This window comes from Idiotropiscis lumnitzeri, chromosome 1 (genome assembly GCF_059441095.1).
Source record: "Idiotropiscis lumnitzeri isolate Australia: NSW breed Sydney's pygmy pipehorse chromosome 1, RoL_Ilum_1.0, whole genome shotgun sequence".
Taxonomy (NCBI): Eukaryota; Metazoa; Chordata; class Actinopteri; order Syngnathiformes; family Syngnathidae; genus Idiotropiscis; species Idiotropiscis lumnitzeri.
The window spans coordinates 28871938-28889867 of record NC_142391.1 but is presented as its reverse complement, the minus strand read 5'-3'; the positions used below and the strand labels follow the sequence as shown (position 1 = coordinate 28889867).

Sequence of the window (17930 nt, the reverse complement as noted above, 5' to 3'; positions counted from 1 at the left end):
ATAGCATCCAAGTTATATTTATTTAGGGAAAATATGTGTGGGATGATCTGTGCTTGTTTTTTGGTTGGTCAGTAATTGGTGTCAAGGAAGTATACTTAAGTGATGTATCTTAAACAGTGGGCAATTATAATAAACATTTTACAACCACAAAGTCACAATGTTTTTGTGTGAATAAACAGCTGAAAGTGCATTGGTGCAGAGCTCCAATATGATGCCAACTCATTTCCCCAATTTGACAAAATACCAAAGAGGTACCTGGACAGGAATGCCTGGTGCTGCTTGATGGTGTCCAGCTCGTAAGTAGACGAGTCACTTCTCTTGCGCTGCAGCTGCTGTTTCTTGGTCTCATCACCCGAGATGGTTCGTGGGATGTCGATGTTGCTGCGGCTCAGGTGACGGCTGCCCTCCAAGGTGGGCGAAGTGGACCCCAGCCCGCAGTTGATAATGGTGCCCGGTGACAGGAGGTCCTGGTCCTGCCAGGAAGGGGGCAAGAAAAAAATCTGTTCAGTGAATGAATCTTGACAAGTTTGTGATGATTGTCATATTGATCACCTGTACGCTAACAAGACTGCCCCTCCGGCTGCTGTTCTGGCTTTCATTGACTGTCTGGTTGCTGCTGCACAGAGCATCGAACCCGAGTATTCCTCCAACACAGTCCCCAATGAGGCAGACCTATAGAAATAGCAAAAAAAAAAATAGCACCTCCTATCTCAACACACTTCCTTGACACAAATTCCGATTTAGACAGGGTGACATCTTATGGTGTTTTGAAAAGAGAATAAAAATGCAAGCAATTAGGGTATTAAAAATACAAACCAACCTGGCCGGAGAAGGTGGCCCCGTCCAGAGACTTGATGAAATCAGCGTAGACCTGATTGGCTCTGACGATGACGGTGGCCACGGCCTCCTGGTACTGAGGCGAAGATGTGGCCAGCAGGGGAAGAGCCGCCAGCGGGATGTGATCTTGGCTGCTGGACAGACAGCCTTCGTCGTAGCCGTACGGACTCAGGCTGGCGCACAAGACGAATATTGCACGGTCAGTACCAGTGACCAATGATGAGAAGTAATCAAGTACAAATACTACGAATAATGATAGGTTATTTTTCATGTATTAGGCTGTTCTTGAGTCATCTTCATTTTACTTATCAGCGCATGGTATGCTGACTTACTTGGACACGAGGGAGAAGGCCTCGGCACAGATGGCAGGACAAGGGACGAGGCGGACGGCGAGCCGGCCCAACGCCGCCGGGTAGTGGACGCGCATGACGGAATCGAACGCGGCGCCAATGGTGTTGACGTCGGCCTGTTTGCCGCTCTGCTCGCCTCCGCCCGTGTCTAGGATGTTGCCGCCGTGCAGAACCAAGATGAGCACGTGGATCTTGGAGGGCTGCATGCACGGCTGGGACGAGCTATCCTGCGGAGTGAATACGACCGTGAGGTACCAATACAAAACACCTTGTGCTTTAATGCAGACTTTTTTCTCTCTCTCTCTCTCCCCCTCTCTTTCACCTTGAAAATGCATCCATGCTTCACAAATTCTGTAAATGTTTGTAAGATTATGTTTGCAATGTCATAATGGATGGGAGTTGTAGCATGCTGCAGCTTTCTCTGATGTGGTGTCAATACCGTCTTACTTATCCTATACAAAGTCGTCAATTTTGAGGAAACCAACGAGGTTTAGCCAAAAACGTCAAACAGGATACAGAAGAACGATAAGGCTGGTTAGGTGGTGGGAGTAACACGGATTGGCTTCGGAAGTGGGCAGGGGGAGTCAGGACTTGAGGTTTCCATGGGAAACTAGAGGGCTGGGCTCACAGGGAACTGGGTATGAGCTACTTACGGACTGGTGCCGTGTTACTGTGATGGTGGGAATGGGAGCACTATCGGCTGGGACCCTAACGGAGGCTCGCATCTGAACACAAGAGGACACAGAGGCTCAAGGCTGGACCGGGTGGAAAGCTGCTTTAGAATATAGTCCATATCCTTGATCCACGGACTAGTACGCTGTTTGTCCTGACTAGTGACAATTCAGGGCACAACTTGAACGAATGTCTTTTCAATCTTTTTTCCTTAATACAAGTCACTTTTGACCTACCAAATACAGCACGCATCTTTGGAGTTAACTGTTGTGCTGCAACAGTAACACTACTAAGTCCAACTAGAAGGTGATAAACCTGTGAAAAAACATGACTAATAAGACACAGTCATTCTACTAGTGCATTGAATTATTTTACCTGACTCAGACTCAGAAAACAATTTTGAGGACAAAAAGTGTAATTGTATGCTCAGAATGCTCAAACTGCTTTATGAAAAAAAAATTGAACATTCATACCTTATCAGCTTAGGGTCCATGTACTAGTAAACTCTTTGTCCTTACTAGTAGGACTACCACATGAAAAACTGCATGGGTTACAGGTCACTAGTGCTAACTGTGACATTATAAAATTGTATAACACTTCATGAGGAGTACTAGATGAGCGCAGTTCTGCCTCAATAGTAACATTTAATTGTTGTATGAAAACGTGATCCTACTATTGTGCAGAAATAAAGTTGTGGGGGGGGGGCTCAGTAAGACAGTGTCATTTAATATTAATTGTCTTACCAGTACCTCAAGCTGAAAACGACCAGTAGGCATTTTGGTGTTACGACTAGAGCCTACTAGTCCAGCATAGTAGTTTACTAGAAATGTTTAATTGTGTACTAGCAGGCCAAAGGTGGCACTATTAGTGGGGGAGAAAACATTTGTAATATGCGCTGAATTGTCTTACAGGTGAGAATAGAAAGTATGAGTACATGACTATCTGAATATTAAGGACACCAAATAAATGCTCAAACAGCTTTTTATAGGACAGAGAAGGCCCGCCGAAGCCACCTCTGGAAAATTGGGGATTCCATCCGGAAGTGTGTTTGTGGACACGTACCTCCTCATCTAGTCTTTCCCCGCTGGCCGCTCTGTCGTAGTCCACCGTAATGTCCTTGAAGAGCTCGCCTGCAAATACGCCAAACAAAAGCGATCATGGCCAGGCTTTCCTCACAGATCGTTTCAAATGTGTTGTTTCCTCGTCGTACCGGAGGCTTCTTCCATGTCGGACGCCTCGATCTTGTCCATGAGGTCGTTGGAATTCCACTTGGCGATTTGTTTGGGTAAAACCTCTTCCCCGTCAGAGAAATCCTCTGCAAACACACACAAAAGATCATTTAGTAACATAGATTAGTATAGAATCCGACATTAGATTTTTAAAGTCAGGGCTTGGCCTGATTTTCGGCCGCCCTTGGCTAATAAATCCTCTGACATCATGAAATTATTAAATTATCACATACATTAAGTTGGGTGTAATTTCAACTGCAATTGCAATACTATGCCACCGTAACAGATGGCGCTGTTTTAGAAACACTTAAAAGGCACTTCTAGTATTGTCCAACAAGAAGAAGAGTAAATATTTCTTTTGTAATCGGGCACTTCTGGCATTCCAGAAAGAAATGACACTGACATGAGCGATGCATGCGAATGGGCAGCATAGAACCACCTCTGCCTTGATTTGGGCCTAGAAAACTTTTGTTGAATTGTTTAGTAGTTCAGGGTGTGCTCGTGAGGATAACCGGCTGAATAATGGTGTGAAAAAGTGCTTGTCCTCGTGAGGGTCATGGGTGAGCTGAGTCAAACTGATCAACTACATTTGAGTTGTATTTAACTTGAAGTGCAATACATTTGCATCACGTTACAATAGCTCACGAAAATCTAAAATACTTTTTAGGAATAAAACCTGTCTCTTTTGACAACCACATAGGCCAACTTGGAGAGCTACATCTATTTTTTTAAGGAACACTTGGTGTAAAAAGTTTGAGAACCACTGGTTTATAATTTTTATACACTCTCCTGCAAGATCTGATGAGATCCAATACAAGAGTTATATTCAAATGAGTAAATTCTCCTTTTACAGATTTTTTTTTTGTCACTGAAGGGACTGGGCTGCAGGCTGCCCGCTATCTGTCGCCGTCTGCATCTTGAGAGTTGACACAACTTTTGAGTAGCTAAATGTCTGAAATATAACCCGTCGGGGTTCGTGTGCGCATTCTTGCTCTTGTCCGCTTCAGCCTTTGTAAGTGGAGAAGAGATCCACACTGTATTTTTGGTTTTGTGGAGGTGATTTCATGAGCTCACGCTTGATGTCAATAAATCCAAACTATTGTGCAGAACGCTTTTATGAAGAGGACAAAAGTAGTAATGTGCATTTGGATTTTGGTGGGGATCGGTCACTATCTTCGACAACAGAACTGACAAATCGAGCAATATTACCTCGCTTGCCTCCCTGCTGTGACGTAGACGCTGAAACCAGAAAGAAATAACAAGCCGAGCTCCAAAAGGGTCGTGGAAATTTGTGGTAAATCTCATCACAAAAAAAGCTCTTAAATCACTACAGAGTGTTTTTTTTTGGAGGTGGGGGGGCATTTTAGTACTGATGTCATTTTTACATGCAAACCTATTATATAAGTGCCAATGTTAACATCAGTGAAGCGTCCCTTTAATTTCCCAAATTATATATTTGCTGTCAGGCAGAATCCTCACATCTAAATCACTGCTTTTGATGGAAAAAATAAATAATTAAAACAAAACAAGCTCTTGCTTGAGTTACCAAACCTCACATGACATTATTATCGTTCTGTACTATATTTCTATCATAAACAGCTGTACAGCAGCATCAGCACACCAACATCACAGTCATGTTTAATCGCCAATTTAACTCAAAAAAAGAAAGAAATGTTAATCTATTACACTGTCATTGAATACAATGGTATGCGAACAATACTGATGCCAGCCAATTCTGTAGAGCTATAAAAGCCATGAGTGACACAATAAAAAAAAAATGCACCAAGCAAACAGTATATTAGGCGCAAATGAACCTGCACCCACTTACCGTCGTGGCTGACCAGTTCCTCTAGCACCGAAAATTACTACTATTCATTTTCAACCAAACCGGATGACTCAAAAGTACCTAAATTATCATATTTATTAATCCGTTACCTAAAAAAACAACAAAAACATCCAGACTTTGAATCTTTAGGCGACATAGCAGAAGGACTCCTGCAGATTGAGAAAGAGGCGGAGATTTCTGAGTCTTTTATGAAACTTCAGACAAATGTCCAAATTCATAACATTTTTCTCAACTTTTTTCAAAACTTTAAATTGGTTAAAATTGCTTATAAAAATATCTTATAACGTGGGGATGATCCAATACTATCGATTTATGAAAATAAATATTACATTGACCATATTTCGACACACAGGGTTTCCGCCTGACAGCGAGGATGACTTGCAAGGCTTTGGAAGTGAACAAAGCCATGATTGCCTTTTTGGAACAATAAGCCCAATTAAGGCTAAGTATAGACCTAATTCCTCCCAATATGAATTTATGTGGCTGGGACATCTCCTTCTTGCATCTTAATGAAATTATAAAAACATTGAGCTGTCGATGACAACAGCAAAACAGAAACCGAAATGAAAAATACATCGAAACTTGTTTCCAGACGGACAAAATTACATCATAAAGTGTATTTGAGATTTATTTTTGGAGAACTGCATTGGTTTTCTTATATTCAATTTTACATGGCATTGACTCTGATTCAGTACACTGTGGTAGCGTTTAGCGCATTGTTCTGGTCGCACAGTTTTGAGATCCTGGGTTAGAGCCCTGTCTGATCCGGAGTTGATTTGTTTTCTCTGTCTTGTGTGGGCATCCTCCCACATTTCAAAAACATGTATGTTACATTATTTAAAGAGTTTAGATTGTTTGTGTGAACCTGAGTGTAAATGTTTTTTTTTTATATATGACTGGCTGGCTAAAATCAGCTGGGTTAGGCTGTGACCTTACTAAGGACAAGCGCAATAGAAAATGGATAGATGGATGGATGGACTTGTTCTCTTCCTGCACCCAATGCAAACCGAAGCACGACCTTAAAACCGTCAACCGCAATTTTTGTGCCCCTAATGACAAATAAAACACATCTTGTCCTCTTGCTGTTTCATCGTCAAGACTGTATGTCATGAAACAAATGCCACACAAACAATAAGGAAGCTTTTATTGCTTGCCGGGGTGTATCGTGGGAGTGAGAGTGATTTATGAACTTTTGACATTCCAGCCACTTGGCCAGAGTCGTGGCACAAAGTCATCCTGCAGGGTGGAAGGACGTAGGAGTGGATGGGGGGGAGCAGGAGGAGGAGGAGGTTTATTTCAACTGCAGCCCAAAGCATGCTGGGTATCTGGGAAGCTTAAGAACTGATCTGAGGTTAGAGAGATGCATGCAGAGTCAGCTTCCTGGAAAAAGGCTTGGATAAAAACACGTCTATGTATAATCAGTGGCGCGCTTTACCTTAAGATCCAATACAAGAACTGCGGAAATGGTGCCAATGATCACAAGGACAAGTAGTGCACCATAGGAAAGGAGGCAAAACGAAAGGAAGAAATGAAGGATGCATTGATTGATGATATATGAAAGGATATCCAGAAGAAAGGAGAGAAAGAAACGGGAATGATTGAAAAATGGAAGAAAAGAGGGTTGTTAGAAGAACGGATGGAAGGAGACAAGAATGTATGAAAGACAGAAAAGCAGAAAGGAAATAAAGGAATGGTGGAAGGAAAGAAGGAATAGATGAATGAAAGGATGGAAAGCAAGAAGGTGACAAGGAATGATGAATAAAAGGAAGGTAAAGGAAGAAGGAAGGGAGGCCATATCAGATTGAAGGAAGGAAAAAAGTAAGGGTGGAAAGTAAGTAAGTAAGTTGGAGGGTGAAGTATGGAAGAAAGGAAGGATGGAGTTATGGCATTAATGAAGGAACGATGGGAGGGAGAGAGGAACGTTGGAAAGAAGGATGGAGGAAAGAATGAAGGTAGGACAGACGGAATTATAGAAAGAAAGGATGGGAAAAAGGAAGGAAGAATGGGTACAAGAAAGGAAGGAAGGAAGGATGGCATTACATGGCCGCGTAATTTAACACAAACTTCTGCCTCCATAGGGCCTGGAGAGTACCATGGCTAACTTTTAAATTAAAGACGCCTGTTTCGATCTTGTATTGGATCTGGTCAAATTGCGCCAAGCTACTTCCTCTTCGTGCCTTACCATGAGCATCAAAGAACTCTTCGTCCGAGCTGTCGTCCGAGTCCCGCGCGATACTCTGCATCCTCCACTCCGAGATGCTGTGTCGGGACGGGCTCACTGCCAAGGACAAAATATTGGACGTTAAACACATTTAGGAAAACATACTTTTAAAAAACGTTTTACGCAGAAATTGTTCAGCTGTCAGCTATTCACTGCTTCTTACTGATGTTTTCAAATGTTGCAATGGCACTGTTTCAGTACCGCTATCTAGGTATTTGCAGGTATAGTATCAGAGTAAAATGTTGGCATCGTGACAACAATATCTGCGGCACTAAAATCCCAACACAATGTAGCGCGGGACAGTTTGAGTTTTCCAGCTTGTTTTAACACACTCGCTCAACCTAAATCAAAGAAATGTTGCACCAGCAGCTTCCACTCCTACACACATGGTGTTATATAAACATGCAACAGACTCATGCGCACAGCTCCCAGGTATTTGGACGGCACATTGGCCAAAAAGAGGAAATTAGAAGGTTTTCTCCATCATGGTGGAGAGGTTACAGTTGGAGCTGGTCTGGGATGTCATGCTACTTGTAATAATAGGCCTGCAAGGAGCCATGTGTGTGAGCGTGAGGAATCTTGGCAAGGGTAGCAGGCAGCCCCCGCCACCCGCCAGTGGAGTGTGGGGGGGGAGATGCTGCTGTGGTTGCTAAAAATAGCCCCGTTGTAAGCCAACAGGTTGTTATGTAATACAGTGAAGCACCGCCCATTTGGGGTTCGTTCACTTTCATAATTTTTTTTCAGCAGAAATATATTAATTTTTAACATCTATCTCTTGGATACTAAAAATAAAATTATTCAATTTAATTTTGAAATTCATACATTTAAAACCCACCTAATAAGTATTCAATATTTATTGAAAGTAGTGTATTCTAAAAACTATTTTAATATGCAATATTTATTTTAAAAAAGCATTAACCATGAAAAAACAGCTTCACTATAAGGACATAAAAATGTCATTTTTAAAATCTTAAAAATATACATTCATAAATTTAATAGTTATTGAATTACACTAATATATTCAATACATTTGTCAAATACCCCAAATATTTTTAAAGGTAATCTGAAAAATAATACTTGATACAGTTATTACATATTTATTCTAAATAACGTAAAACTATTTTAAAAGTTAGATTTATTAAAAATGTGGAATGCAATATTTAATATATCTTAAATCACAATAGTTTTTTAAAAATAGTCTAAATATAATAATCACATATTAACCCTTAAAGTATATTTTTAACCATTTAATATTTGTTTAAAATCCTAAAATAAGTTTAAAAAAATCCTACATTTTAAAAATCCAATTCAAGACTTTCTAAGCCTCTGTAAACACTCTCCCTCCATGCTATGCAAAAATCACAAACCCAACGAGTCATGGTTGAACACAGGCGGGAGTAGAAACTCTCACCTCCTCGTTTTGAGGAGCGTGAAGAGCGCGAAGAGGTGGACCACTGCTTGGTGAGCACGCTGCGGGGCTGCAGCGTGTTGGTACCCGAGCCGCTGACCGTCACCTCCGCCTCCGCCGTCCCCTTAGCCTCTTGCTCCTTGACCGGAGGCGGAGTGTCCCCGTTGGCCTCGGTGGCCTCCTCCACCTGGCAGAACTGCGCCATTTTCCTGGCCAGAGTGAGCTGGGTCTCCAGCTCCAGCAGCCTGATGTCCTCCATGGTCAGACCGTACCACTCGTCTTGCCAGCACCAGGCCTGCCGGTGGGCGCGTACCATTACCTTTCGTAGTCCTACGAGAAAGGAATGCAGCAAGGTAATGGTCAGAACAGAATGCAATTTCTGTAGAAATTGCATGAGAATGTGGATTCAAAGTATGTTCAACGTACAGTAAAGACAGTTGTGAAAATGTGTGAATTTGAGGAATGAAGTAAATAGTTTCACGTATGACTCGAAGGAAGTTAACATGTTGAAGTGGATGTGGTAGGAGGAGTTAGAATATGTAAACTGTACGCGTCATGGAAATGTAAAGTACTGAAAAAAAAACGTGATAAAAAGTTCCGTAAATGTCACTAACTATCGGAGCAATTTGAGTCGGTTGACAAATGTGGAAGGAGGAGGATGTCAAAAAAGTAGGAAAATAAGATTATTAGAACCTAGAAAATGCAATTTTGAGCTGACGGCGATGGGAATTTTTATGTAATTATTATTAAATGTAGAATGTGAGGCTGGGTCGAGAAATGTGGAAGAAGGAGGTAAATACAACAAATATCTCATAACCTGGCAATTCGGTAAATGAGGTGATTGTTATGTTAATGACCCAAACAAGCCAAAGAGTTGAAAGTGAAAAGGTTTGAATTGGTTGAGAACGTCCAAAAAAGGAAGAATAGGAGAATAATGATAACTTCCAAAAAGTGCGCACCAACGTCATGGATGAATCTCTCAATCTTGGACTGCATGCCCCAGTAGCGGAATTCCACTTTGCACAGTTTGTAGGCGCACATGATGGGCGTCCTGCCCGGGTTGTTGTTGTACTCTTCTATCCAGTCGTCCAGCAGGGGGCCCCGCTGGGTCTTGGCAGACTTGTAGAGCCGGGGGTCCTCCTCGGCCTTGTACTCGTGGGGAGCGATGGGGTCCGTCACTATGTCAATTGGGTCTGCCGATTAAAAAAAAAAAGAGAGAAAAATGAAACACAAATTTAAAAAAAAAAAAGAAAAGAAAAATACTCCCAAAAAACAACAAATTCTGTAATTTTGTGGTTACTTAAAAATACAATTTGTTTTTATTATGCAATTAAACAGGTGAATATAATTTTAAAAATACAATTAAAACATGCAATAAAATTTTGAAATATCTTAAAAAAAAACTTGTATCCAGTTTTAAGTACCCAAATAATAAAAATAACTCTATACATGTTTTGAACGCCATAATAAACATTTAATACAACTTTTAAAAATACTTCAAGGATGAGAATAGCCACACGTTTTTTTTGTTGATATTCTTTTCCGCATGATTTTTTTTTCAAATATCCTTAAAGATTTGTAAATAAAAAAAATCTTCCCAAAAGTAAATAAAACAATGATTTTAGTAAAAATACAATTAAAAACAGAAAAAGCGATAGTTTTTCAAATTAACAAAAGAAAACTAAACATTTGTAATTATATAAAAAGATTACTATTATTATTATTATTAGATTATTATTATTATGACACTATTCTTAAAAAAAGAAAACCACGGAAATTGCATAATTTGTTGAAATACCATAAAACGTGCTGTTTTTTTTAAATATCCTAAAATACAGTTTTAAAAGTCAAAACATTTTAAAAGTAACTGACAAACTGGAAAAAAATTAACATTAAAAGGACAAATAAAATAGTTTTTTCACTCAAACTTTAAAATAATCAAATTGAATACTGTTTTGATTTCCTAAAAATAATTCAATTTTAGTTTATTTTTTAAATTCAAATACATTTAAATAATACCATAAATCTGGTGCATTTTTCATTTAAGAAATACCCAACAAAAAAACTATTGTCGTACATGTTTAAAATTCTCCAAAATTGAAAAAGCCCAATGTTAACAAAAATAAATACATCAACCGTTTCAAAATATATACCTCAAGATAAAACTATTTAATTGACTAAAAATATTATAATACTATATTATGATCATATTATTATTAAATAACTGTATTTCTATCACTTCAAATCACAACAAAATTAATTCCATTATCATTGGTTATTGTACTACTACTAGTACTACTGTTACTACAACTCTTGAGGACAAAAAAAAGCATTGCAGTAGCACTCGTAGGCCACAAGGGGGCCTCAGCAGCACCTCATGTGGAAAACAGGAAGCGATTTGATATTAAGTCCATATCGCCCATCCCTATGCAGCATCAGTGCAGAAAATGCTGCATGAAAAGTGTTTGTTGACACCAAAATGCTTTCCGGCCTTACCGACGGTCCTCTGCCTCTTGTCGGCGGTCGACATGTTGAAAACATCCGGCTGGTTGCCAGTATCGCTCATGTAGTACGTCTCGATATCGATGGAGAACTTCTCTACAAAGGGACACGTGTATCTGAAAGGAACAGACAGGAAACAAAATGGTGCTTTTACGGTAGTTTGAGTCTTAAAATTTATTGGCATACATTACAATCTTGAAATGCTAAAATAAAAAATATTTAAAAAATGACAAATTAAAAAATACACAATTTTCTAGTTTTATATTTGTTTTTCCCTCAAAAATATATTTATTCTTGTAAGATTTTAATTTTCTTCTAAAAAATATACAACCTGATTCTTACAAGATTAGTACTTTTTGCTCGAAAATATTTGTTAAAACCAAACATAAAGGTCTCACCGCGTGCGTGTGTAAGGGTAGGCGTTCCATGACTCCTCTTCCACCCTCAGCGCCGCTTTGGGCAGGATGGAGCGGAACCAGCTGGGAATGTGCATGCCGATGTGGTAAACCTTGTGCGTGTACTGGCCCGTCCCGCCTGGTCCGTCCGTGTACGGTTTGTTTTTTAGGATTTCCACGCCACTGCCCTCGCCACAGCTCTCCTCGCGGCTCTTTTTCTGCCATAAGAAGAAAATAAAACATGGAACATGGAACCTTGGCACTCAGAAAACCTTCCAAGCAATTTCCAGTACTTGAATTTTCTATTAAGTGAAAGGTGGAGTTTTTACAAAATCCAAAGGACGATTTTGGAGAAATGTACATATTTTTTTAGCACTCACTCGTGTCACCAATATGGTTCCAATAACCAATAAAGGGCTTGTAGTTTCCACTAGAGGATGACACGGGAATGGATTTTCACTCCCGTCGCATCCCACTCCCACAGAATAAGTCCGGTACCACTCTGTTGTCAACCATGACAAAAAAATAAAACAATTTTTGGTCCCGTCCCGGTGAAAATAACTCTGCATCCCGTGCTGCTCCCATTTTGGAGGTTGGTTACACTTAAAATAAACATATAAATTAATTAAAAATAAATAAAAGTGTATCGTACCCTCTTCCTCATTGACCCTCCCGCTCCTGTGAATTTTTCATACTGTACCGTCCGAATCCCGTGATTAAAGGTAAAGTTGACTCCCATCATTTCCCGTGACTTGCGGGATTCCCCGACAAACGTCAGCCTCTGGTCTCCACATAACATAACGTCACCTTAATAGGTCACAGGGAACTTGTTTACAACATTTTGAGCTCCCGCTTCGGTGTCCAAATATGGTTCCAAGCCCCTGAAGGGGCTCGTTGAAAGACACCGTCTCCACATAATGTAAGGTCGTTTTTAAAACGCTGCAGGTAACTAATGTATTTGGTTGAAATGTACTTTTTTTTAGCTCCCACTTTTGTCACCAAATATGTTTCCAAGAACCCAGTAATGGCTTGTCATCGAAAATGATGTCTGCACGTCATGTAAGGTCATATTTTAATACTGGAACAACATTCAGTACATTTTGAGCTTCCGCTTCTGTGACCAAATAAAGTTGCAAGCCCCATAGAAAGCGGGAGGAATTTATCTGTACATATTTTGTATATTTTTGTTTCCAGTATATTTATGTCAAGTCAAAGTGAAGCTTTAAGAAAACTGAAATGACCAATTTTGGGAAATTTCTATTTGAAATCTGCGATTGGCTGGCAACCGGTTCAGGGTGTACCCAGCCTGATGACAGCTGGGATAGGCTCCAGCATCCCCTTTGACCCTCCTGAGGAGAAGCGGCTCAGATAATGGTATATTTGAAATGTACATTTTGAGATCTCACTTCTGTCACCAATTATGTTCCCAAGTCTCATCTCCAAATATTCTTCTGTCATTTTTAATACTGAGAAGGGAACTGTTTGAGAACACACAGTGCATTATTAGCTCTCATTTGTCACCAAATATGGTTTTGTTGCCCTCAAAACTGTGAGCAGTTTCTGTACTGGATCCCTTTATTCCTAGCGTCTGGGTGGTGGGAGCTGCGCTGCTTCTGCGTTGCTGTAGAGAGCGGCACCTGCGGCTAATGAATGACCTGTCATCGGTAACGAGGTCTGCTACGCCCGACGCTCAGTGTTCTCCTCCTCCCGCAGACTGAGCTGATTCATCGCATGGCCTCTCCATGTTTTCCCCGCCCTAAATTGACTGCAGGAATCAAGTCTGGCAATTAACTCGCGACTTGCTGAATGCAGCACAATGTTTGCATTTTTTTCCTAAGTATTTTGGCACTGAACTTAACTCACTTCACAATAAGCAGCAGTTTGGCAGAGAGAAAAAAAACAGGAAAGCTGAAGTTTACTGACAAACTAAACAAAGAATCACATGTTGTGTATTTGAAACAACAACATAGGTTACGAGGGGAAATGTCATAGGTGAATAAATAAAAAATGTGTGCAATTGATGGATTACAAATATAAAGATATGAATTAGATAAGGGAGAACATTTGAATTGTTTTGTCTTTTAGCATTGGTTTAACTTTAAAACAGAGATAAAAATTGGCAAAAAGTGGCCAATTTTTGCTGGCTTTAAAAGAGCTAATATCCAGCCCTACCAGACCGATAATGTAACAATAATCACAGACATATATATTCTTTATCCTCAGCAAAAAACGAGTGATATTAATTCAAGTTCCTAAGGAGCTTTGGATCTACTTTATGTGTTAGATCCCCGCAGGTGGCAAAAATATGCTCACCAGAAGGATCACCACAATGTCCTTTGAAATGAAGAAAAAAAAAACAAAGCAATAACGGTTTAATTATTTATATTCTATCCATCCATCCATTATTTGAAGCGCTTCTCCTCACAAGTGTCGTGAGGGTGCTGGAGACTATCCCAGCTATCTTCGGGCAGTAGCCGGGGTACACCCTGAACTGGTTGCCAGCCAATCAGCACACAAAGAAGAACAAACATCTGCACTCACAAACACATCTAGGGGCAATTCAAGGTGTCCAATCAACCTACCAGGCATGTTTTTGGAATCGGGGAGGAAACCTGAGGACCCACGCAAAAAAGCAAAAGCAATTTTTTTTTAGTTTCACTTGCAATTAAAACAAAAAAATAATAATTAAAACTGAAGTTGAATTTGAGAAAAAAAAATCTGAGATTTCGTTTGAAGGCCATATCGCACAGGCCTCTGAACCACCGTGAAGTCTGCGTCACGTTTTGGCCAAGCTGCAGTCAAGTCATCACCAACTAAAACAGCATCACCACCGCAAAAGGCTTCTGCTGAATGAGTGAGGGAGTCACATCCTGTTTTTGTTTTGTTTTTTTGGTGCAAGTTAGTTCATGGAGTTTCCTGATTGAGATGCAGAGACGCGGCGGCAGCCATATTTCATTTCGCACCCGATCCTGACAGCGGCAAGGATGAATTCAAAATGAGTCGTCACTGAGGACGAAAGCGGGAAGAAGGGATAGAGGACACACCGACGAAGCATTTGCTGCTGTTGCCATGGCAACCAGGCAACCACAGAACATCTACTGTATATCAGGAGGAGTCAAACTTTGATACAAGGACTTTTTTTCCAGTGAACGGATGGACAAATGATTTAATGAAGTGTAAAATATTTCTACAGTAGCTCGATATTTTTTAAATTATTTTCAATACATAAATTAACAAATTAATGAGTTAAAGAAATACACCCATGAATAAATACATATCAATTAATAAATGTTACTGCAACTAATATTGTGGGACTCTTGAGCAAGCAAAAGGTTTAAAAAATATTTATATGCAGTTTATTTTTTAGAAAACAATTAATTCACTTATTAATCATTTTATTGTAATCAATTAGCCAATAATTTAATGTTATCCACTATATGTCAGTTGCTGTTGGTTTTTATTTTATTTACAATAACTAAAGAAACCAAGAGAAATGAGAAATAAATTATTTGAAAACTGGTTAAAACATTTTCATCCAGGATATTTTGAATAAAGAATCAAATACAACAATAAAAGTTCTTCCAATATTGTATTGTTTATAATAAATTTTACAATAATTAATAATAATAATGTATACATTTATAAATATTATTATAAAAACAACTTACTAATTACAACCGTGTCTGTTTTCGTCCAATATACAACAAATGAATCAAGTATTTTAAATAAAACAAAAATACGAAAGCTAAATGTATATGAAAAAAAAAATATTAGTCTTTTTCGTTTCCATTATTCACAGTAAAACAACTAACCCTTTATTTTATGCCATAGATAAATCGGAAAAAAAAAGAAGCTAAACTAATGCCACAAATGTTACAGGGCGCTTGATAATGTAAATGCTCTGCAGCCAAAATCCCCCCCAATTTCCTTCCCATAACTCTCTCTTTTTTGCCGTCAAGCCCTCCTGACCACTGGCACGCTGCTGCTGCTGATGTCACGGTTGCCACAGAGACGGCAGCCTCCCATCAACGAGGCGGTGCGGGTCAGGGGGAAAGGTAACTACGGGCCACTGGTGTTAACGGCTCACCTTTGCATGCTCGATGCGTCGGCATGCAAAACATCAAAGAGAAAACAAAACGAAATACAGAAATCCTGAGATCATTTTTGCATACATGAGTATGGGCTTCCTGCTTCTGCGGCTGGTGACTCATGTTCCAAGTTTTTCTAGTGAACACCAAAAAAACTGCGAGTCAAAGTGTTTACTAAGTTATCAACCCTAATTTAAGCAATTAAACAGTCTCATATTAATTCATGGTTGATTTGTGTTAATTTCAGCATAAGCCTAACCTATGAAACCGAAACATTTAAGTATAATAAATGTATACTGATTCATTTATTGCTCGTGTTTTCTAAAAAAAAAGTGTGTGTTGGACACAAATAGATTATTTTTCAAAATCGATCAAGTCCTAATATGCAGCTTCTATTTTATTCTGATGAAGGGTCTCTCCGTGGTCCTTCTTTCCTGGTGCCCCCCAGACGGTCCTGAAATGGCCCTGACTAGCGGGGATTACTGTACACAGCAGATCTAAATAAAAAAAGTCTCAAAGGTAAAAAGGGTAGACAGTAGAGTCAAGTACATATACCATTAAATAATGCAGAACGTTATGACGAGTCGGCCTTTCTCCTCTGTGTGCAGCGGATCAGCTGGCTGCACCGCAAGATTAAAACAAATCCTCCAGCATGTGCGCGCACCAAATGAGGAGAAAAAAAATGCAGGGTTTTCGCTGCATATCAAAACTGGAAGTGGCCACCTCTGCCTAATAAATGCACGTCTTCCGGCTCGGGCAACCTTGGACATTAGGAAAGCTGCAATTGCGCAAATTTCCCCCTGCCCGTATGATCAAAATTGTACCGCCTCTGAAAAATGATATGGAAGCGACTGACTTTAAAGATGGAGACACTGCAGTATATGTATCCCCTCTCACATCCTCACCCCAGCTTGTGATTAGCGTGAACCAGAATCGAGACATGTGATTGCTCTCTAATTTAATTGATATATTTAATTCAACTATTTATTATATTTGCACTGGAGAGGGGAATCTCGCTGTACACTGAGTATAATGACAATAAAGGGCATTCTGATACAGTGGTGCTTTAAGATACGAGTGAACCCACTCACGAGTTGAAGTATTGTTCAGCAATTCTTCAAGAGGCCTCAAGATGATTATTGTCACTCGAAGTTGATGTATGCTGTCAAACTAAACTAAACCAGACTAAGGGAATTAGGTGTGTAATAAAACCAGTATAACTTTTAAGTTAGCATCGGTGTCGTAGTGTCATAACTAGGGCCCCGACCAATATGGATTTTTTAGGGGCTGCGCCTGAAAGTGTAAAGCAGAAAAGGAAAAAAACTAAACAAAACAGATAACAGTTTAATCAGACGAGTAACTGAAAAAAAAATATAGAGTAAATTAATAACTACTTTTTTGGTCCCCGAACACTTAGAACAATAAACATATGAATTAGAGACAACATTTTTGAATTTTTTACAATACTTTCTCTTTAACTTTTTTAAACTTAACCACAGAGAGAAAAATCTGATAAAATCGGCAAATTGTTTGCTGATTGATTTTGGGGGTAATGTTTGAATGTCAATATATTTGTCAAAGATGGGAACATCATCCTTCGTCCGCGACCTGGGCACCCTTCCGTCATCATCCCTCTGTCCTTTTTCATAAAATAATTATCCTGTATCCCCGTTCATCCTCTGGCCTTTTAAAGCGCTTCCGTCCTAGCATTTCACCAGTATGACCAAAGTAAATATTTTTTCTTTTTTTTTTAAATTTTTTGATTTACTTTGGGTTTTTAATATATATATATATATATATATATATACCAAAACCGTATGTATGATTTTATTAAGTACAACACTAGAGAGTGCTATTATTTCTGGGGTCACCAGTGCATTCATTTTGATGGGGAAAGATTATATATTTTTTTTATATTTTTTCTGACAAATATAGGAATTGGCATCGGCCTAAAAAAAAATCCATATCGGTCAGGGCCTGCCTTCTGATAGCGTTTAGGCCTTGCTGACCTTGTCCCTCTACCTCACCTGGATCATGTAGAGCTGGGCGATGCGGTACTCCTCCACACTCATGGGCATGGGGATGCGGTACTCCTTGATCAGCATGGTGGAGGGTGGGGTGGGGTTTGGAAAAGGGGGGCTGAGGTGAAGACTGATAGGGTAGAGGGGGAATGGAAAGGGGAAGGGAAAGGAAGGGAAGGGGGAAGAGGAGAAACTTTGGTTTCCTACAAGCGACGCGTCAAATCAGCCACGTCGACGTCCTCATAGGTGGTTCCTGTAGAGGGGAAGAAATTTAGATCCCATGAGAAAAAGTTTGAAAATGCTCAACTATTGGGAAAAAAAATAGCACGTCTCACAGTGAGCTGTACTCCATATGCGCTCT

The 17930-nt window shown here is 39.7% G+C and overlaps 1 protein-coding gene across 5 annotated transcripts in view; it reads right to left on the bottom strand.

Moving 5' to 3' along the window:
- Positions 1 to 17656, bottom strand: part of LOC148344137 (membrane-associated phosphatidylinositol transfer protein 2-like) — a 31586-nt gene extending 13930 nt beyond the window's left edge. For 4 of the 5 annotated variants that reach the window (XM_088293767.1, XM_088293796.1, XM_088293787.1 and 1 more), the window contains exons 1-13: positions 17576 to 17656; positions 11464 to 11678; positions 11060 to 11181; positions 9523 to 9756; positions 8567 to 8893; positions 7117 to 7212; positions 3070 to 3174; positions 2922 to 2989; positions 1841 to 1912; positions 1170 to 1414; positions 821 to 1010; positions 553 to 672; positions 256 to 473 (exon numbers count right to left, since the gene is read on the bottom strand). In XM_088293767.1, coding sequence (XP_088149893.1) covers positions 256 to 473; positions 553 to 672; positions 821 to 1010; positions 1170 to 1414; positions 1841 to 1912; positions 2922 to 2989; positions 3070 to 3174; positions 7117 to 7212; positions 8567 to 8893; positions 9523 to 9756; positions 11060 to 11181; positions 11464 to 11678; positions 17576 to 17653 — 2090 coding nt within the window. In that variant the 5' untranslated portion in view covers positions 17654 to 17656. The remainder of the gene's footprint in view (positions 1 to 255; positions 474 to 552; positions 673 to 820; positions 1011 to 1169; positions 1415 to 1840; positions 1913 to 2921; positions 2990 to 3069; positions 3175 to 7116; positions 7213 to 8566; positions 8894 to 9522; positions 9757 to 11059; positions 11182 to 11463; positions 11679 to 17575) is intronic. The other variant, XM_088293778.1, reaches the window with a different exon arrangement.
- Between the last annotated feature and the right edge of the window lie 274 nt (positions 17657 to 17930).